This window comes from Opisthorchis viverrini (genome assembly GCF_000715545.1).
Source record: "Opisthorchis viverrini unplaced genomic scaffold opera_v5_49, whole genome shotgun sequence".
NCBI lineage: Eukaryota > Metazoa > Platyhelminthes > Trematoda > Opisthorchiida > Opisthorchiidae > Opisthorchis > Opisthorchis viverrini.
The window spans coordinates 2,118,632-2,140,722 of record NW_008751705.1 but is presented as its reverse complement, the minus strand read 5'-3'; the positions used below and the strand labels follow the sequence as shown (position 1 = coordinate 2,140,722).

Sequence of the window (22,091 nt, the reverse complement as noted above, 5' to 3'; positions counted from 1 at the left end):
TCGTGCATCCGTCGCCAGCTACGTCTGATGGATGTACCACCGACAACTCCATTTCGCTTTTCAGTGGGAAGCTAAGTTAATCTGAGCGTAGCTCCGCTTCTAAATCTTCTCGGCCGTTTTCTTTCATGACTATCCGTAAAAAACGGTCTAAGGCCCTTTATTTCGAGATAATCTTCCCTAAGAATGAACCACTTTGACTGCCCGAACCAATATTGGTACACACCTTATCTCCAGATAGTGGTGCAGTAGAATAGTGTAGCAAATGGCGTAACGCGACATTTCTTCCCTTTACATATTCGATTTTAGCACTCAGAATTCACCACACACAAAGCTGGAACGTTCTTCCTAGAATGATCGCTTGCTTGCGCGTGCCGTTTTAGTTAAAGCTGATGGGTTATGTTACAGTAAATCCTTTTAGTTTACTTACGAAAAGCATTCGCCGGTTTCTCCATCCTAAGGAGGTCTATACCACACCAAGGCAGATTTACTTCGACTTTTGGTTACAGTGTTTTATAGGAGATGCCTTCGGGCTGCCGTTCTTTCAAACTTGGACCAACCACCCTGGAGATTGTGATTCGTGTGGATGCGTGTATATAACAGATGCCTTCGGGCTGCCGTTCTTGCAAACTTGGACCAACCACCCTGGACATTGTGATTCGTGTGGATGCGTGTATATATTCTTCTAAATTCCAAACCTGATCATACTGCTGTTGCTCACAGGATAGGTGTATTAGCTCATTTCCCATAAAATTGCTCCTCATTTTATTCTTGTTGGGAGAATGCAGCTCGCAAAGTTAGGTAAAATTTGTGATTTTTGTGACGATTTGTGAAGAGTAACTGGTTTCGGTTATTTTGAACCGAAGCAATCACTGAGCTGAAGTCACAAGCGGACGAGAAGAGCACAGCTGGAGCATGTTTGAATGGTGAAATAGCCATTCGGTCGTTTTATCACTATGTACCAAGTGTAACACTGACCTACCTGGTGGGCAATCATTTTACTATCTTTTTTGTGTGCCCGATGTAACAGGACACAGACACACGAGGTTTATTTCTGTTTCTCTTCAACGACCAGTTCACTGCTATAGTTGGAGCAGCAGCTCGTAAGGCGCGTCTTCTCGGTGAGTCGCTGGTCACAGAAGCGTTGGATCGTGAATCTAGCCTCGACGTCATCAACATGAATGAGCGGATTGACTGGCTGACCACAATTCTGAGCCAGACTAATCCGAATAATCCCAACGCCCGACTGCTTCCTCTGGTGGCTCGCGAAAGACTGCAAGCATGCCTGCATCGAATGAGGAAAGCGCGCGTTCTACCCCCAATTGGAACAAACCAAAATTTGGATACGGTTGTTTCTGTTATTCACAGATTGATCGCAGATTCTCAGAACGCAGTCATTTTGGCCCCAGTAGAGTTCGATAAAGTCGATGTGGTGGGTCTACCTATACTGTATGGATTTTCACTGATCACCATGTTACCAACTCATGCATACCTCGGGTTTTTTATAGGAACCGCATGGTCAAACAACTTAGAGTATCAATTCTACGAATTATTGACTGTCAGAATATGATCTTATTTGGCGACATATATACCCAAGTTCCAATGGATTCCTCTTCAGTCCGCCGCAATTTCCGCTGATGTTTATGACTTGAACGTTCTGTGTCTTCCAAAAGACAGTTTGTCTGAACTCTACTGAGCAACTTAGTTGCAACCATAAACTATGTACTATTCAGCTTCGAGTGGAATTTCCGTGGGTCTAACGTTAATAAAAGAAAAAATAGCTCATGTAAACAGCCAGCGGTTTTTTGGGACACTACGTTCACTACTTCCCTGAGTTTTCACAAAACTGTAGTCGGCTCATCTTTTCACATCACTTCAAATGTGTACAGCAGAAAAGTACAAGAACAATATTTACAAGGAATTTTTTGAGGCCAACTGTTTAAAAGTCAAATGCGCTTCAGCCACACTGGACACCCCTCATTTTCCTTTCTTATGTGATATTTGCGAGGTTTGATGATGAAAATATCATTCTGACTGATTGAGGGTTTTCACGATTATCCGAGCTAGGCGACTTTGGTTGCATCCGGCTAAATGTAAAACGTCGATGTTGGTCAGATTTCAGAAGAAGCACATTCAACTAGTGCACAATTTTGTCCGCACAACTTCTTATTCTTTTAGTGAATCTGGGAAGTTCCTTGTGTTAGACCTCACTTCCAACGATGGCACATCTTAGGGGGTGTTTACGGGCCTTTTAGTCACTATCAAAGCATCCCTTATTGCAGGGCATGGGTTTTGTTTAGGGTACATAAGATATTCATCGCCAGAGTTCTCCCTCCGTGACCTTAGCGACATGCTTTCAGAGATGCATATTTTCTTTTCACTTCAGGTCTGTTGACCAGGTTGATTCTGATCCGTTTGCCGAGCTTGACAAATGGCTTCGAAGCGTTTTGTCACCATTCGAGGAACACCATCAGTGCGCGGTTGGTGACCGTGAAAAAACGTTCGCAAGCCGATTGACAAGTTCTGCAGGTGGATCAACAGCTGCCTGATCAATAACCAATCAGTCGTTGTGACAGATAGTCTTTTTACCGGGGTACTGGAATGGGCAGGTCTTTACCCTTTCTTCACTCAATCCAATTCAGAAATGTCTCTTTTCGTACTAGAAAACTTTGGTTAATTTTGAAGACCAACGGTCATTTTATCACTTTCACTATTCTTCTCATTTATGAAGGTTGTGCAAGCTCTACTATCAGTGGAACCTGCGAAACCAGTGATTATTTACTGTGGAAATCTAGCGGTGTACTACTGCCCGCACGCTTCCTCAGTGAGTCCTACTCAATGCATTCCCATCCTATCAGAAGCTTTTGCTGAAGATTTGCCAACATTTCTGTTACGCTTAGTCCGCTAAGAAAAGAAGGAACCCGATGAAATTGTGTTGAGCCGTTACTACAGTCCGCGTAAGTGGAGTTTCAGCACACATATAGCTCGAAAGTGGTGTCGGTCAAGAGTTTGTGAGGTGCACTCTGCTGGTGATACCGAACCGGGATGAAACAGCTGTATGGTGCTTCTCGGCCTTCCACGCCATCCAGTTCCCATTTGCAACCTATCACGTTCATAAGGGTTTTTGATTCCGTCGGTCATCACTGAATCGTTTCTAGTATCGTTAGTCAGTTACAAGCATCCGCCTGAAGAGAGAATGCTGTCGTGAAAGGAGCTCGTTAGCCTCTATTTTGTGGAGGAGGTCACATTAAATCGGGACATTTTTATTCTTTCTATTTGTGTCTTTATTTTATGACGTGAGAGTCAGACCACATGCATAGGTAGATCAGAATTTCAGGAGCCTTGGAAGAAATACGAGCGAAAAGCGAAGTAGGTCTTCTACGGCTGAGTTGAGCACGTGTCGTTCTAGTAAAGGACTGGTAGCCGAATCCAGAGACTCGGATCACAAGACTCCTAGCTTGGGTAGTGGTGTTCCTCCGAACGGCTTAGTTTTAGTCTGGGATATGTAACCAATCCCATGATTGCTCAAAAGCATTTTATATAGGCAGTTCCGAAGCAACTATTATTAGATTGTTGTTAAACCAGATCGGTTTTGTTGGCCACATATCGTTCTTCAAGCCCACCAACGTTAGTGTCTTCTTTTTTTGAATCATTTAGCACTCGGAGGGCGCTGCGTTGAACAACGCACACATTATTGCACGGGAACTGACCCACCAACAGCCTCACTCCAAGTGGAAGATCAAGGCACGTCCTCTACGTTCCAACGCATTGAACGAATCTAACCGCTTCAAGTTCGCCCTCTGGCAAATCACGCCCACCTCACCCCAGGATTCTGATTCCATACAGCAATTCTGGAACCACTGCGGTTTTGAAACTATCGTAACCACTCTGACCTCTAACCCAGCTGATCGAAGAAATATTACTACCGGCGTATAGTTCTTTGTCTATATCTGACCTGCACAGTCCTCACTGCAGCTTGTCCCTCCTCGCCGACCTCCCTATTTAGTACACTTCTTCGATACCTGCGTTCTTATTCTCTGAACAGAGGAGATACCGTATCCAGTTTCACATTGATTTTCGCTGATTTTGAAGCCAATGACGTCGAGACGCAAACCAGTTTGCTTGTTATTCAAATCCCAGTGTGTGCTTCAGGTGCTGTTTGTGTTCCCGTGGTGCACACACACAAACGTCACTCAGTGCTATAGCAACCAAGCCTCCACGCTCAATGCGCAATACTACTTAGAATTACACTTGGAATTATATCTTTAACAGACCTTGCGTTTAAGTTGCTTAATCATCGATAGGTTGCCTCCTGACTGTGTACCTAAACCGAGCCCAATGGATCATCCATGCGGCAAGCGGAATCTCTAGCGGTTTTTGATGACCCGTGAATGCATTTTTTTAGAACTAAGTGTCGCAAGGCATAGCTTCAAGGTTTCTCTGTGTCATTCTAGTTGGGTAGCTTTATAGGATCTGTAATACCGAGAGGCTGTGATACGCACATTTTACGTACTTATGTCACCTCAAGTTATCTATGCACGAAGGAGGCAACGGAAAGTCGCTTGTTGTGTCGTCGCGGGCTTGTTGCCCTGAGAAATCACTAAATTGATACATCGGTAGGGATGACTAAACGCTTGAACACCAAAGTGTATGGTTTTGAGCAGATACATGGTTTGAATTACTTACGAACAACACCATCGTGTCTATTTTGGCGCCATACAATGACAGACGTCACTAGTGATGGTAGTCGAAGTCCAAGGAAATATACCGTTGAGGAGGCGATTCTGGTGGTGCCACTCCCTGCCTCACTCAAACTCATGCACTTCCGCATGCTTAACGAGACAGAAGGAAAGGCCAATCGCATTCCAGGTTCTATCCATATTAATCACGATAATAGCAAGTACCAACTACCCTTCTTTGTTGTTGCTTCCGATTCAGTCCATGCCTTCTTGTCAGAGTCGTTGCTTATCTTATTGGAGTTCGCTCATTACCGGTCTTCCAGCTAGAGTTAGAATACATGCCATCACCATCATCACTGACAGCAGAACCAGATGCTTCAGTGTCATACAACCATCTCAGTTTCTTTCAAGCAGGAGCTATAATGGAAAGAAAGAAACGGGGGAGGGAGGGTAACCTACGGCTAGCCTAAATCTGCAACAACCAGTCAGACAATCTGGATAGAGAAACTGACGGCATGAATGCCACTGAAATCAGTTGGCCGTCAAAGGTCACAAGGATCCCATACTGGAAGGCATCAACAGCGTTTAAAAATTTTCGTAGCATCCTTCATTCCCTTCTGCCCTGTCAAATTTTGTCCTTCTCTAGGTTCCCGCTACTTCGAATCAGGTGCGGAAAGCAGCATTTTTCTCGGCATGCGTAACAGGGCCCAGTTAACTTAGCTTGCAGTGCTGAATGCATTCTTTGAGTTAAGTACCTTCTACTTTATCAAACACCCACTTCCTGATCTCCTGACTTGGAATCCCCTGATTCAGGCCGATTTCAGCCATAATTCGGAGGCGTTGGTGATTAAAGGCTTGAAGGTGACCCATATCCTAAACATAAAGTAGCCAATTCCCGCGGCCGTACAAGAATACAGCCCGCACTGTAATCTGATATAGTCGTTCTTTGAGACCCGGTGAGATATGCTTTTAATGCCACAAGTGACGCATATTGGCAAACGCGATTCAGATCTTTGAGATTTGTGCGTTGACTTCGTTTGCCACACCACCTTCAGGGCTAATGCAATTTCCTGGATGTCTATAGCGTTCCACAACCTCCACTCTCAACGATGGCCGTTGGATTGTCCTGAACACGATTTTGAAATCTGTGGATGCAAAGTACATGCGCAAGAACTCGATGACTTTGGTCAGTTTTTCTAGTAATTCTTGCTCTTCCCGCATTGTTTAAGGAGAGAACAGTGTCCTCTGCATATTCCGGATAAACTCCTGGGTTTCGGAAACGTTCCAGGGTTCGCCTCACTGCCTCATCAATGGTGAAATTCAACGAAATTGTTCTACATCGTCACTTGTAGAAAATCCTTTTTGGAACGTTCTGGAACTCTCACAAGCCCACAAGATCGAGGTATACCCTCCCTCGTGTGTTTACTCACAAAAACTAACCGGTCGACAGAACCGAACGCAGTCTTGGAGACAAGAAACATTGAAATTTTATGGCACCGTATGCGTTCTTTTCTCTAGCACTCGACGGATTGTAAAGATGTGGTCCACAAAGCCACTTCCTGACAGGAATCGTGTTTTTCATTTTAAGATCTCTTGTTCACGCGTTTTTGAAAGCTGACCTGGACTAATTGACTCAAAGATTCTAGTTACAGCGAAGACCAAATTAATTACTCTGCAATTGCTATACTCACTGTGATTGCCATTTTTGAAAACGAGCACCACCATCGACTGGTCCCATTTAGTTCAGACGGTCTGTTTCGACCAGAGAGAATTAAGTTAGACAAGCACCGACTGAGAATTTCACTTCTGTTTTTGAGCAGAGCGGGTGAGAGTTAGTACCAGCAGCTCGGTGACACCTCAAGGATGAAAGGCATTCGCTAATTTCGGAAGCCGTCGAGGGTTCCAGGTTTACTGCCCATGACAGTGGGTCGGAAATACAGCTAGGCAATTTCACCTAGCCAGTTGAATTGTTCTTGTAAGTGTTCAGCATAACAACTCAGGCGCTGTTCTTTTTTACGGGTAAGCGACCCGCTGTTACCAGTGATTGTTCCGCTCACCGGAGGATTTTGGGGCGCGCTACTTTTGTCTACTGGAACAGTTTACCAACATTCATGAAGTTCCCTTCCTCCTCCATCTTTTCAGCCTTCTGAGTCCATTAAGCTCCCCGGACTGTACAGATCCTCTTTTCCACCTGAAGTCTGGTAGTTCGTCTAGTGGTATTGTGCTGGAGGAAAACGATGATTTTTAGAGTGTTGTCTGAAATTCAGTACCTAGGTCTAGTTAGGTGAATCTTTTCACAAGTGGAGCGCCCAGTAGCTTGCAGGGGTGCGGACAGTAACCTGCAGTAGGTGAGCATCAAGTGTGTTATTCGGAAGGTACTTCATCAAGTGGTTCTGGTAGACTTGTTTCACATAAGGATCTGAAGGCTTCCTAAAGACCAGGCCTGGTGCGTGTATCTTGCACGTCTCCGAAAGGCACAGCGAGAAGTGGCAACGAACCAACGTGCGATCCGAATCTTTACAGGTGTTCCAGAGCAACTGACAGTCAGTAACTGATCCATGTTACGTATAGCCGATGACGATGTCATCTATCTGCTTCTGAGTTTTGTTCGTGTGCTTGGGGTGTGGACATTATTTCGCCAAGCGACTCCAATTTTTTCCGAAGTTAGTATTGCACAGAAATGGTCTGTTTCAGCACCTAACTGCAGTAGACTTTCGCCGTTACCTTTGTGTCTCAATTCCACCCAACTGAAGCTTGGTAGGTCAAATTCCACTTACTTGGACGTTCGTTTTCCCGATAACCACAACAGTATATGGGCTCTTAGGCAGCCGCAACAAAGCGTTCAAAGTGCTGTAATACTACTTTGGGTGTACCAAGTCACAGTCTGTTGCACCGTAAGCACGGGCAGCGATTATCGGTGCGTTTGCAGAATAACCTCACAGGCTTCACCAAACGAACGGCACAGAGGTGACTATCAACGGGCAACCATTCGGCTTTGTGGCTTAGAAATTTACCGACCACCAACAGCCGTTTCTAGATTACTAAAGGTGCGCAACCAGAAGCAAACGGAAACCATTGTGGAGGTTTGTTCAACAAGTGTATTAGAGTCCTGAGTCCTCGTTTCAGGCAGACAAGCGATACAAATCAACAGAAAAATAAATAATCGTTCATCTGTAGCGCCCTTTCGGTTCCTAGCTGCCATACCACCCGAAGGAAGCACGACGGCTAGGATACTGTCAGGTTTCCCAAGCCTAGACAGGGGAAGTTAAGGGGCAGAGGTCGGATTCAAAACGCGGACCTTCCGGTCAGTAAATGTGCCCTCTAACCACTTGACCCATCTCGCCCATGAAAGCGAGTACAGCGTACATGCAATGGCAGTCTTGTTCAGTTCATTCCAATGTGTGAACGTTAAAGGCTGCCAGATAAAGTGTGCGATGGGTTTCGGATGACGATTTCCAAGTGTCTGGCCGTGGTGGCTGGGACAACTAGATACTGCAGCTAGCGGCAATGAGCGGTGAGCAGACCTGTCAGTCCTCAAGCATTGGCTAATGGGGGTGCCGCCAGAAACCGGGTAAGAAGAAGGAGAGTTTCAAATTTATCAAAGGTTACCCGGCTGATGATAGCACGTGATGGTCGACGTGGGACGAAACTATTTGGAAGTTTGGAATTCATGGTTATGTGTGGGCTAGGATACAGCCAGGGCGTCCACACCTCGATAGAAAGACGATTGGGGTCCTCAATCAAAGTCTTCAGCTCAAAATCCTTACCGAAGGGCAGGGGTGGTTGGCGGAAGACCGTCAGAGTAGCCTAAGTTTTTAGGGAGCAAGTGGCCACGCCTGTTCCAGCGCGTAACCTGGAGAACCTGCTGGCTGTGTTAGGCAGGCCTCTAGCTATTGACTAACCTTATATGAGGTACTCTCTGAGTGTCACACCTACATTTTGCAGTATTGCTCAATAGGTTATGAAGGTGAACAATGTGTTCCTTCGGTAGGTCTAGTCTCTTCGTGACCGTAGAGTACATACCACCCTCTGTCCATCAGAAGAACTCCTCAAGCAGCGCCTATTTTTCTTCACTGTAACGGATTTTGAGAAAGTGAGCTTCCCAGAACCGTGGAGGAGTCACCGCCGTGGAGATGTTTCTCCGAGCTGATTTATTTATCAACCCGGAATTGTGGGTCTACCAGTCCATTATGCCGCACCGGGAACGGGCATGACACGATTCGTTGTAGCGTGTCACTACTGAATTACGGAATTAAAGTAGTGAAGCAATCCTGGTGCAACACACGATAACGTGATAACTGCCAACAACTATTGTTCCTCTTGTTAACAAGACTTTGTCATGATAAATTAATGTGTTTTGTGGTTCTTGCTCTACCACAGCCTGGTGGCACGAGGACTAATCGTTAGTATGGACAAGTAAACATTAAACAGGTTAATCGCTTTGCAAGAGTGTGCCCCAGTCACGGGTATGCGGGAATTATTGAGTGTTCGGGGCGATCTCTTTAGAAGTGCGGGCACCTCGGAATGCCTGTGGTAGGTCAACATTAGATCCCTTTCCTTGGGTATTCTATTATTCTCTACTTCCTGGCTTCCAACTAAATTACGATCGCACAATAGCATCGGTGTTGTTCACTGATGTGCTGTCGATGATGACACCGAAAACTCAGACCGTGGATAGTTTGCGTAAAAGTTCCTGTAAAATATACTCATCACAATAAAGCATCTCGACGCCACCCGAATGTGTTCTCTCTAAGCAGAGAAATACTGCAATCAGGCACCGTAAAACCCTGAAGAAGAGAGGTGAAATAGGTGATGTAGGATATATGTAAAGATTGGGGGAAACTATCAAAAGTAAGAGTACGTACGCCTGACTATCATTTACTACTCTACACGCATCGCTCTGGATAGTATCCGACACAAGAGTCAGCACAAATGACAAGCTCTGTCCAAATATACTGACCAGGAATTGACCACAGGCTGGTCACGAAGTCAACACTAGGCTGCACGGAGCTTCCATCCACACACAAGTACCACAGAGATTCCTGCCAGGGTATGCTCTCCGTCCCACTACCTGGTAGTCCGTTCTTACAAGGTCCCATTTGTTGTGTTGGGCAGATATTGTGTAGAATGAGCCGTCTTGTGTCTAATCTTCCCTTGTCTTCTAATGTCATCGATGCATACCTAGAGATTAGCTGGCCTGAAAGTTCCCGCATTTGCCACAATCAGTAGATGGGCTTTTGAAACCGACTGTTCTAATTTGTTGCCAACAATACATGTTATAGATATATTGTAGACGTCTGTGTTCATTTATGCATTCTACACCACTTCTTATCTCTGCGCCTTTCACTGATGGGACCACTTGTGCGGCAACCAGTCGAAGGTACCAATGCAGGACACCGAAACGAGAGTCCACAGTATTAGCCACTTGGCTACCTTGGAATTTTTGCACTCCTTATCTATGTCCACTGACTAGTTAAAGAACCTCTTAGCCACGGAAACACCATGGGTTATGTTAAGAGAAACGTGTAGTCACCTGATCCAGGTATTTCTCGTGAAAAAACACGGAACCGAACCCGGTTTTCTATAGTATGCCATTCTTCCATCCCATATGAACACTGCTACCCTCAACTGACCTCTTGGTTTAGTCAAATTTTTAGGGAAAATACTCTTTACCAAAAACCTGTATCTCACTTACATTCGGAAAAGACTCAAGTTAACAGACGTTCTTAATTCTTCAGGAGTATCCCACATCGGATGCATCGGTACATTCATGCCCCTGTCTAGATTCGGTGGTGTTACCACCTTCGTCCGGCACTGGGCAAGCCAGTTTCTTTGGTCCCTCAAATGTTGGTCAAAAGATTGTGTCTCCTCAGTACATAGAGATGGATTCTGACGCAACTCTGTCGGTAAGTCCCACCAAGTGCATATGGTAGCCATGTCCTCTTGCAATGAACGATTCATTTGTGACCGAATCTTGGATAATGCATTCTGTGCTCCGGAGGAGGTTACATCTTTCACATGGTTTAAACGATCGTCCCGAGCTGGCAGGTTTCGACAAAAGCCGGCTTCTGTGTCACGATCGGTTTCTCCTTGTTGCAAACGACCCGCAGCCAGCTTTCTCTGGAATTCAACCACGTCACTTTCGGCATACACGCTGGGTTTCATCAGCCTAGGATTTTTGGTGGCGTCTTTCTCAGGCCTCCATTTTGTTTTTTTCTGTGTATGATCCAGCGGGGGAAGTGGTGGTATATTGGACTGTATATCGCACAGTTTCAGAGCTATCATGTCCAGTCCGATTTTACCAGGAATGTTCGTTGAACTGGTACTAGCAGCGGGTGGACTTGCGCTTAGTGAGTTGGTAATATCCAGGATACCAGCAATCGACGGTGGTGTCTAAAAACACAGTGTGACGGTAGACACATTGATAGAAGTTTATAGAAGTTTATAGAAGTTTATGATATAAAGAGCGCCGATTTGGCGTTAAGGCCTCTCCTCATCGCTACCTAGCCCTTAACTTATATTCATTCGGGTTCCAAGGACCGACTGCTGAGAGTATCCAGTTAGGCATCAGTTGATGAGAATACTCGTTCCAAACAGTAGTGATGTCGGAATTTTTCTAGCCTGACTATTGTACACTCCGCCATGAGCAACAAATCGCACAGCTCGACTGAATTAGAAAGACATAGTCCAGCTGATATAACCGTATGCGTAACTGTGCAGTTGGTGGTCCTAACTAGGCCCAGCCCGTGAGGATAGCCTCAGACAACATACGAGAAGAGCGAAGGCGTTCCCTGAGCACGTGACGTGCAAGATACTCGGAATAATGCAGAGGGTGGTGTAAGATCACCCAGCTTGTTTGCTTGGTGTTATAGGTAGGCAGGTACTGCCCCAACCCTTGTATCTGCTATGGGATGTATGATAGCCATGCGGTTCATCATCGACGGCATGACATCTGTGTCGAACATTGATGCTTCGCTGCGCACAACCATGATTTATTTGAAAAGATTATTTCGAAGAAAGCACCTGGAAGGGACTTGGTTCAAACTTACTACAATCATTCCGAGGTAGTTACACCTCCACACACTCATTCAAGCAATCTTGATAGAACCTGACAACAAGAACGACATCAACATCGATTAACAGCTTCTCCAATCAGACGCAATGGAGATCAAGTGGTCCCCATCCTGTAATATGAGTGGCACCGACAACACCCAAACGTTTCGTGTTCTCTTTCATACCCCTCTGCTAGGCCAATGGTTGGCCACCATTCTACTTCCATCACTCCTAATAAATTCCTAAGTGTTTAGGGGCATTTTTATAATAAATATCGGGTGCTGTGCCCGCATGATAATGTTGAGGCACACTCGCGGACATATGAGTGTCATTCTTTGAGCTCCTGACCGAAAGATTTGAGCACCTTTTTATGCCTAAACTACCCCGTTTTATAGTGTTTCCTCGCATCCGTGCGTGCAGTAGAAGCCACAGTCGCAAGATTCTATAGCGGTATTTAAGAGCCATTCGTACAGATAATGGCAATCATGTGACATCATCATCGATGATTCCACCTCGATTGGTACAGAAATGGCTGCATCCAAGTGGCCAAGCCCAGCGAACAAACCACCAGCCATACACACACACACACCATAAGCTGTCCAAGTATCAAACTTAAACTGGTATACAATGCTTATAAAAGCTCATCGTCGAGTGGACTTCACATGCCGGCAAGTTTTCATACACAAACAGCTTGATCGTCTCCATGAAACCTGTCTTCAAAACGTACCCACCACAGACTGGAATCAGGCTGTCCGAATACCTAGGCATTCTAGACAATACGGTCAACAGCTGAGGTGCTCAAAGAACGCCTATGTTCACACCCGACAAATGGGGTATGGAAGGATCATTTACGAAAGCGGAGCAAACTCCCAATGGCCCGCAACCATCTATGGAGCTTGAGTCAGCAGTAGAACTCAGGGTTAACGATACCAAAAGTAGATGCAGGTGAACGCTGGAAAATGAACTGAACAAAGCCATGAAGAAGACAGAATCCACTAATAAGGACAACAGATTCAGCAAACTACTGTAGCGGTAACCAAAGTTTACAAATAATACTTAAGCAAGAATCAGGTGCTCCAAGGAACCTAACAGCGGATGGAGCAACTTTTATACTACTAGCAGATAAAAACGAGTCACAGTGGTGTTGGACAAGCAGGACCACATTGAGGAGGCTTGGTGATTTTAAAATTATATTTCTTCCTGTCAGTGGTGCCACTCCATGCTGAAAAATATCATTGTATAAATGGCTCAAAGGGAGATTACTTTTCACACGAACAGCGAACCATCTATCAGAGAATTGGTCACTCGAGAAGTCAGTCAATACGTGACTACATTATGCGATTTCTGTGGATTAGGGGTGCTATATTCTGTCTGAGTGCTGTTCAGCCGGCGTTGGCCGAATGGTTAACTACTGAAGCACTGGTCGGGGATTTGAAACTCTGAGTTTCATGAGATGTGCACAGATGAAGATTCCCAATGCAGATGAAACAGCTTTATAGTGCCTCTCTTCTTTTCCTGAGTAGCAGGAAGAATCTCAGTTGTACATGGACAAAGCCGAGCAAATACACGCATCTATCAACCGGTCGATCAGGACTCAACTTCGAAATAGTTCGGCAGAATCAAAGTGACCCTCAGAAATAAACGAACAGAACATCAGATAACGATCCGAGAACAATGGAACATGCAATATGATGGCGGCAGCACCACGCAGTTTTGGGGACTAGCAAGAAGAGAAATCCACTTCACGCAATCACCCAAATACCAGTAACTACGAGTTACAAAGTGACGAAAGATTTGCGAAGGAGATGAATGCACTTGATTACTTAACTAGAACATATCGCGTAGCGATGGACCGTTTCTCAAGAAACTACAAAACACCAACACGAATGATGATGGAACTATGCTGTCTTCTGACGTCATTACTCTGTTTATTTCAATCAAGCACAACCTTGATAGAGGAACTGTTATGGAGTCACTTAAAGACTAGTTAAACACACCGGATCATTGAAGTCAGAAGATGCATGCAAACTCCTGGACTCCTCCGTATATACACACTTCAGACTTGATGGACAGATTGAAAAGAACTCCAGCGTGCTCACTAATATCCGGGTTCATCTCCCGAAGCAACAATACAGAAATCAGGGCATCTCGTACTGTCAAAAATCAACTGACTTACAGCAAACAAAGTGCAACCCAAAGGAATTCTTTTAGCCCAAAACTGAAATGCCACACACAGTAAGCTAACTTCAAATCCGAATGACAGGATCGGTGAGAGTGCAAGAAGCAAAGTAGTGTATCGAATCGACCACCTGAACTGCAACAAATATGCTGCTGAACAAGCTAAATGAAACTGTCTGTACGGATGGAAAAACGTCAAACATCTATCATCCAACATGATCAGCTATCCCTGATTTCCATACACGAATATCAAAAAAAGCGCAATTCCAAAGCGGAAAGACAAAGCAAGTAAAGGGGTTCCTGGAATTATGACACTGCCGTAAACTCAAAGAACAAACAATAATTGACTCAGTCTACACACTGCTACAAGGAAAGAATTGTTCACATTATCGGACAATTCAAACAGAACCAGCAGTCACACAGTGGAGGTCATCTGGCAAACATCACAACCAGAGAACAGACAATGAGAATTAAGGAGGTCAAGATCAGAAGTTATCCCTGACATCAACCAACTAGGGGATAGGCTAAGTAGGCATCAAAATTCATTCATCAACCAATCGATCAATTAGACAATCTTCCAGTATAGTTGCAATGCGACCCGAAGAAAGCACGATGGCTGGTATGCTGCCAGATCGCCTAATCCTAGACAAGATCAGTCGAGATGCTGAAGTCCGGTTTGAATCAAAGCTTCTGGTCAGCAAATGTGTGCCTTAACCACTGAGTTGTATTGAGATCAGCTAGCCAATGAACGTGATCAAACGTCCGAACGACCGACCACAACCAAAAGCCGCCCTCAGTCCAATAGATATTTGTAAGCAGGAGCAGCGTTGCTCAATGCCTTCACATGAACGTGCATGTAACCTGATGAAAAATATTCACGTCAACTCTACTGGTGCAACCAATGTGTCCAGCTTAGCGCGCAGAACACCTGAGGGGGTTTTGTTCTCACGGAGGCTTATACCAGATTCACGCTATTTGTGTAATCGAAATGTCGTAATTCACTGGCCTTAATTAATGACAAGCTATCACCAACTTACACCAGTATTTCTCGTCAAGTACTCCAGAACTCGACGCATTCGCTTCCTTGTTGGTGACTTGTCTGAACTCCTTGTACTGTCAGGCTGCGCTCCCACCTTGAGCATGTTCGTTGTTGCTGCTGATGCTGGTGAGATGGCAAGACTTTTTGGACTTGCGTTTTCTCCCATGTAGTTGGTATCCTTACCGACTTTCTCCTTCGTTGTCTCCCCTCTCCGAAGTTCGCTTACATCCAATCCAAGTCGTGCGAACATTGCATCTAGGTCCACATCCATTTTGGCCTTTTCCTCACGAAGACGGTTGCGTACAGCTGAAAAGGAGTAATTGATCTCTGGTGGATTATCCGCAGCCTGTTTGGTTAGTGGTGGTGGGGGTTCCTCGAAGTGTGTCCAAATACTTCTTAGTTCCTGCACTATCCAATCTGGAAGACACAGATGATGGCAGTCGTCCAACCGAAATGCGTCTGTTTCAGAAGGCTTTGTATTCCGAATCGGCTTAGGGATGGGGACCAGTTGTCGATGACCTTGGTTTTTAGTTGTCTGGTCGAAATTGCTATTGTTAATTGGCCTCGTTCCTGTGGCAGACTTGAGACGGAGGTCTTTCCTGGAGGAAAGTACAGTCCAGAGAGCAAAGGATTATCCGTAAGAATAGTTTTATCAGAAACTCATCACTGACATTCTTTATGCCAGAAGTCCAACTCTGTCATATAATGGCATAAGAGTGCAAATCGTTTCCTATGACCTCCCTCGGTTCATCGCTGATTAAATGAGTCGTAAAACGTCGCCCACTTCCTTGCACGCCGTCATCCTCTGGGATTTTCAGTCGGTCAGCCTCTTGTTCAACCACAATACTTAATCGATGCAACAGTTTTGTCTCCCACCCCTTGTGATTCCTTTGTGACTCATTAAGTGTCTTATCTAACTAGCTGAACATTATCTCTAATCTCTTTCTCGATCGATCACATGGTCTGTTTTCTTATTACGCATCTTTTGCACCGGTAAACTGCTGTTACTGTTCCTCCTGAATGCCGCTTTTTCCAAAACCGTTGTTTTTGAGTTAGTCCCGTTAATCTTCTACAGTTCCTGCACTTGTGTCCAAACATTTTTACTTGTTTTATTGGTTCGCACATAATTAATTCTGGACTCAAAAGGGAATCCGTCAACAGTGTTTGTTCTCTTTTATCGGTCAAAATTAACTAATCATTTCAAGAGAGTGGCGACTGAGTCTACCGAGGTTTCTTTTTTCATCGTTAGACTTCATAGTGCAGATATAATTGTCGCATTGGGGTGGACAGTTTGTGTTAATTAACACCAATGGAAGCATATCCGTGCTATAAAAAGATAGCAGAAGCCTGAAATGACATATTTTGTTCCTTTATTTCAATTCATAAAGCGTCAAATCTACTTCTCACTTTAACCACCCAAGTGCTTCACATCTAATAGTTATCTCTCTTGAGCTGAAATCCAACAACTCGTGGTACTTGAATTACTCTTTGTTGTGAATTTTTCATGTATTGCGTACTAACTGTGCTTCAGTCAAAGCTGTTCGGGTGCTATCAGCTGAGGAGTGCAAGAACGGTGAGGATTACAGAGAGTGACTAACCTGTGAACAACCTTGGATTCTTTTTGCCCGGTGGGTTTCACTGGCAGAGACAAGCGTTGAGCCGAATGGGAGGTCGACTGACCCAACAGGGTGATGTGACGAGCAACATTCAACGAAGCATTGAGGATTCGCTTTGCTAATGGATAAAAGCATATAATAAGGTACTGTGCTACATTATTCGTCCATAAGTGTTTGAACAATATCACTTGGTGACGCGGTTACCCACACGCAAGTCCTTAACTGTGAAGGTCCTTCTCGCAATAGTTGCTAGAATAATACCAACTCGGTTTCAAAAAACGTGATAAACCTTGTTTACGCTTGAGTGTTCACCTGTGACAAAATTACGGGCGTACGTGTTGTGCGGCTGTTTTGCATGATGATTACTCTGTTGCGATTGGCTTGAAACAAAAGAAAACCCAATGACCACATAACTACCTTGGTTTGTTCAAGCACTTGAACTAACTTCAATCTAAGGGTTGAACCAGACGCCTGGGATTTGTACCAAGTGTGCAAAAAGTCACACATAGTAAACATTAGTCACCCGCCTGATCAATGAGAGTTCCAAAAACGTACTACCCCAAATATTTGGCGTATACAAAAGGCAAAAATGTGAATGAATGCCAACAAAGCGTTCTTTTTGACACAAAGCTAGACACCTACATGATGAGCGCCTGATGCGCCTACCTGATGAGCCCCAAGAAGGTCGAAACCGGTCGTAGGCTGTCAAAGAGTTTTAAGCAACCTCGTGAGCAGTTTCCTCTATGAAAATATACTGCGGTATCTCGAATATTGTGCCAACTGAATCATAAGGTGGCCTGTGTGCAGCACATTCAGTTGTAGAATATCATAAACGAGAGATTCACTTGAGTCTTCCATGAAAACCAAATTGATTTGCAAATGAGTGTATTTCTCGAAAAAAGTCCAATTTGAGCTCAAGTAGAACATAAGGTTGACGGAAACTCGGGGACTGCGCCCACCTGATGAGCCCCCAAGAAAGGCGAAACTGGTCGTGGGCTGTCGAAGGGTTTTCAGCAACCTTGTGAGTAGTTTCCTTTATCAAAGCTAGCAGTCAGCCAGCTGAGCTTCATTTCTCGTTTCATAGATTACAATGACGTATTTCCCTTTATCGCATTAGATACATGGGACTATCATGGGTTTGTTGGGGGGACTCATGTATACTCAGGACTAGTCTCCCAGCAGTAGCATTTGTTCTAGTGGTTTTATTTTTTATATTCTGATCTTATAGAGATACTCTATAAAGAAGGACTAAATGTGTTTAGTTCCAAGGTTTGATCACTCTGTGGGTAGCTCCAGTGAAAACTGGGAAGAAAAAACACTTCTGTGAAACAGCATTTACTGCTACCATTTGTGGAACCACTCTTTTTGAATGTCTTATTTTCTAGTACATAATTTGGAGACGTACATCAGCCAGAAAACCTTGTCCCTGCATAGACGACCATGGTAAATACGGTGTGCTGTTGAAGGACCGGATACCATTCATAATAGTACACAAGAATCACGTAAACCAAAAGTATCGCGAAGAATTCGATCGTTTGTTGGTTTATGATACGAAATGGATCCGGGTAACATTGGAGTGGTAGTTATCCTGATTGCAGTTAGTGACTGATTACACCAATATCCCACCCTTCCCAGCCCTCAGAAGAGAAAAGACCTGCACAATCAAACAGGAATTGTTTTATTTACCTTGCGTACGCTTTTTTCTCACTGAACCTGATCTAGGCTTCTTTCTAAAAGGCACGCACACCTGAATGCTTCTGAAGGACTGAGGAAGTGAATTTTCACCTCGGTTGGACGAATGAATCAACCCGTACTTTACTATTTCTGCAGCCTACGGGTGCCTTCAAACTGGGTTCTGATTTTCGCTTAATAAGTTGTGCACATGATGATTTGAAAATATTGACGTGAAATGTGTTATTGTGTGGGAGAGCATGGTTGTGGTTTGTGCGCAGAGATGGATTTTGACTGTGCCATACCTCCACTCTTGCTGTCTGATGAGCAAGATGTTCTCCTTAGGGTCTTAAAATTTACTTATGGCCTTTACACAACTCCGAAACTAAAGTACCACAGGTATCTCCCTTTATATCGCCTGATAGGGGGTAGATAAAAATCTGGATAGAAATCGTGATGTTTACTGTTCGTCACTTGCGGTTCCACCGATGGTGGAGAATATGCCGACTGTGGATTGTCACTCTCGGGCACCAACAATCCAGTACTTTGATTTAGTCAGCTTATCCTCAATTTACCGTAAACATTAAATCAAGGAAGTTAATCCATTTGCAGCCTTGGAGGAATAACCAAAAGCAGGTCTTTCCAGAAAAGGGCATTTTTAGATGCTATTCTGAGGTCCAAAAATATTATACGCTAGCAAGTTATGAAGATCTATCTTCGGCGAAACCTCAAAATGGTCTAAGCAACAGCCAGCCTCTGAATACTGAAGTCACATGCAATCGCTATAACCCGTCTTACGTGTTCGACCTTTAGTTCATGACAGTTCCAAGCGCTAACAGCCAAGGGTTAACTCTGACTAATGAGCTTATAGGGGTCAGCACCAATCTGTCTGGGTCGTGCTCGAGAGTACGATTATTTCGCAACCACATCCTCTCCCCTGCTACGCAATATCGTAGTTCATACAGGGCGCCAGGGGTTGATGTTGTTGTAACTGTACGGTTTCACAAAGGGTTCGCCTAGTTTCCGACAGCACGATTTGCAAGCAGATAAAAATAATAAACACTTATTTGAAGATTAAGTTCGTGTTCTAAATGGGTGTGACTTAATCCCAGCTGCACAACTTGTTTGGTATTATTCAACCTGATTGGCTGAGAGAAGGTCGCTTCATGACCCAGTGCACGATATTCAATAGTCCTGGCACAGCACACTGGTGCTAAGTCCACCGAAAACTTTTCGGCAGCCTACTACCCGTTTCCCTCTTCTCAGGACCTAACAGGTGGATACACTTTCTGGGTGTTCACCAATTATGTGATTCGCTTGGACATCTCATTGTATCCAACTGATTAAATACCCTTATTTGTAAAATAGGCCGGTTTCCACGAAATACTTATGTGAATACCAATTGGATCCCTCGTCTATGATATCATACCGATTGAAACAAGATGCCATCTTTGTGCAGCATGTTCCCTTGAAGGATACTACTAACAAGGAGTTCAGCTGGGTCTCCCATTAACACGTTAACATGTGTTTCACCAACTACTTGCAGCTTAATTTTCAAATGGAAAATGAAACTGATGAAAACTCGGGGATTAGGCCCCAATAAAAACGCGACAAGAGGTGGGGTATCGAAGAGTTTTCAAAAACTTATGAGTAGAATATTCTGTCAGGAACTAAAAATGTCCTTCACTTAGTGGACAGAATACATCTTGTTCACGGGTGGCTACAATGAAATCCGTCTGACATATCGGTTGGTGCTAATTGGCATAATTTTACACCTTCAAATGTCCTCACCCAATTTTTCTGAACAGTATTTTGGTGTTCTACTGAGCTTCCAGTGGTCAGACTAGTAGTTAGAAGGTGGTGATGAGCTGCATTGCACTTAGGATGAAATAAGCTCATGTTACAGGTACGCTTACGTTCGCAAAAAACTCCCCTACTACGCTCTAAAAATGATCATTTCGAATGTCTACAAAAGCACTACACAAGCTAACTACGCCAGGAATCTAATCAGACATACCGTCTTGGTGTGGAACCGATCTGTCCCCGTGGAAGGTCTCGTTTACCAGTTTCCTGTAACTTTGAACCGAACGGCGCCGACGAATTCCATCTACGTGTACCCTGTTAATCATGTTTCATAGATACCGCGTTTTCTAGGAAAGTAAAACAGACTTTGGTGAAACATTCAAACTTAACTCGAAGATGGAAAACACACCAAAACAGTTGTTTAAAGATGCAACTCTCAGCTCGATCAGAAATAACACTATTGCTGCGGCGTTTCCGCAGTTCTGGAGTAGTGATAGATGTGTAAATGGCACAGACTAACTAGAATTTAGTTTTTTTCTGAAGTTCCGTTAAGGAGGGGAAGGAACAGGGAAGTGGGCTACTCTTGCGTTGTCCAGCTTTTGGCAGTAATGGGTAATACATTATGGATGAATCATTTCTGATTTTTACTGCCTCATTCAGCATCTTCCTTAGTGACAGTACTGTAAACCCATACACCACTTATTCCAACGAAACCGCCTCGTCCGTTTCAACTGCGCTGAACGACTGCTGACTTTCGGTTTGGTTACTGTCAGTCCGTAGCCTCTACAACAATGTCTATAACTTGATGAATAATATTCGATTGTCGTCAAGTAAATCTGTGGGTGTTTGGCAGCAAGATAAAAGTTTTGGGAACATCCATCCTTTTCAGGAGTTTCATCAGACAATTTCCTTGTTCGGACCACTCTTGACATCCGTGGCAGTTTTGCCATCTACGATGTGTTGAAACTCTTCCAACTATAACGTCAGTGAATAGGCAGTTCGTATATGGATAGTTTGCGCTAATGAATGGTAAATATTTATTAGATAAGTTATAACGCATCTGATCCGAGACAACTGATTTCCACACATTTGAAGGGCTGAGAGGAATGATTGATCGGGAGCCGGAGGGATTGATAAGTTCCGCCTTGTGTTAGCAGTTCAAACAAAACATTGTCCAGAAACGGGGCTTGTATCCACAGATTTCTCAAGGTGTTGGACGAGCAAGTCGGAAACTTCTCAATTCAGAATTAAGGAGTTCTTTGTTGCATTGTTTCCTGAAGGATATCATCTTGCGAGCGACTACTGATTGCGTGAAAGAGTTGCGTACCCATTTCGGAGAGAACTAATGGTGTAGCGTGGGTTGGACGGGCATAGATGTATGGATGGCATGGATGGACCTTATATTAGTCGTATGTTTCAATGTGACAATGTCGTCGTCCAGTTTTACAGCAACCGAATCGCTTACAAAACAACCGCATCTAACCTGAGTAATCCCTGACTTTCGAATCATCAGTGCCTCAGTGGCTGGAAACGCTGCAAAAGGTCTTTCGTGTCTTTTTCGACAACTATATCTAGATGAATCAATTGCTCCAGGTGGGCATGGATTCACAATAAATCCATCCCTTTTCCCGGATAACATCAGAGACATAGAGCAGCTCCGTGTCGAATTCGGTATGTGACGCCGCCGAAGAAATTATTATCTTATATAAGCTGTTAATCCAAGGAGTGCACTGAAAAGGTCATCTTTGAAAGAAAACATTTTTGAGGGAACATATTTTTTGTCAAGTGCCAGTAGACTCAATAGGGGTAACCCCTCTACCGTACTCCTAACTTATATTGACGTGACATGTCACCATGGTGAATAACTGTGGTCTGGGGCGTCGCTTTCGCCAGGAAACTTACAGTAGGTATATCCAATCGGATCTGAGTTTAACTTCCATGACTTAGTGGTTATCCTTCCAAAGTCGACGTTTGTAGACCTTGGGTTATCCTTATGAATATGCTCGAGGAGCTCCTGTTCTTCCATAAGGTACAGAAGATGAATTGGTCGTCAGT

At 44.3% G+C, this 22,091-nt stretch overlaps 2 protein-coding genes across 2 annotated transcripts in view; one reads left to right on the top strand and one right to left on the bottom strand.

Moving 5' to 3' along the window:
* Positions 1-3,996, top strand: part of T265_03456 (hypothetical protein) — a gene marked incomplete at both ends in the record, with an annotated part of 35,356 nt that extends 31,360 nt beyond the window's left edge. The window contains 3 exons of the mRNA XM_009167940.1: positions 1,073-1,429; positions 2,729-2,821; positions 3,655-3,996. Of these exons, the coding sequence (XP_009166204.1) occupies positions 1,073-1,429; positions 2,729-2,821; positions 3,655-3,933 (729 nt within the window). The remainder of the gene's footprint in view (positions 1-1,072; positions 1,430-2,728; positions 2,822-3,654) is intronic.
* T265_03455 (hypothetical protein) lies at positions 501-761 on the bottom strand (the record flags this gene model as incomplete). The annotated part of the gene is made up of 1 exon (XM_009167939.1): positions 501-761. The coding sequence occupies one exon, from the start codon at positions 759-761 to the stop codon at positions 501-503; it is 261 nt and encodes an 86-aa protein (XP_009166203.1).
* Positions 3,997-22,091: the final 18,095 nt, after the last annotated feature.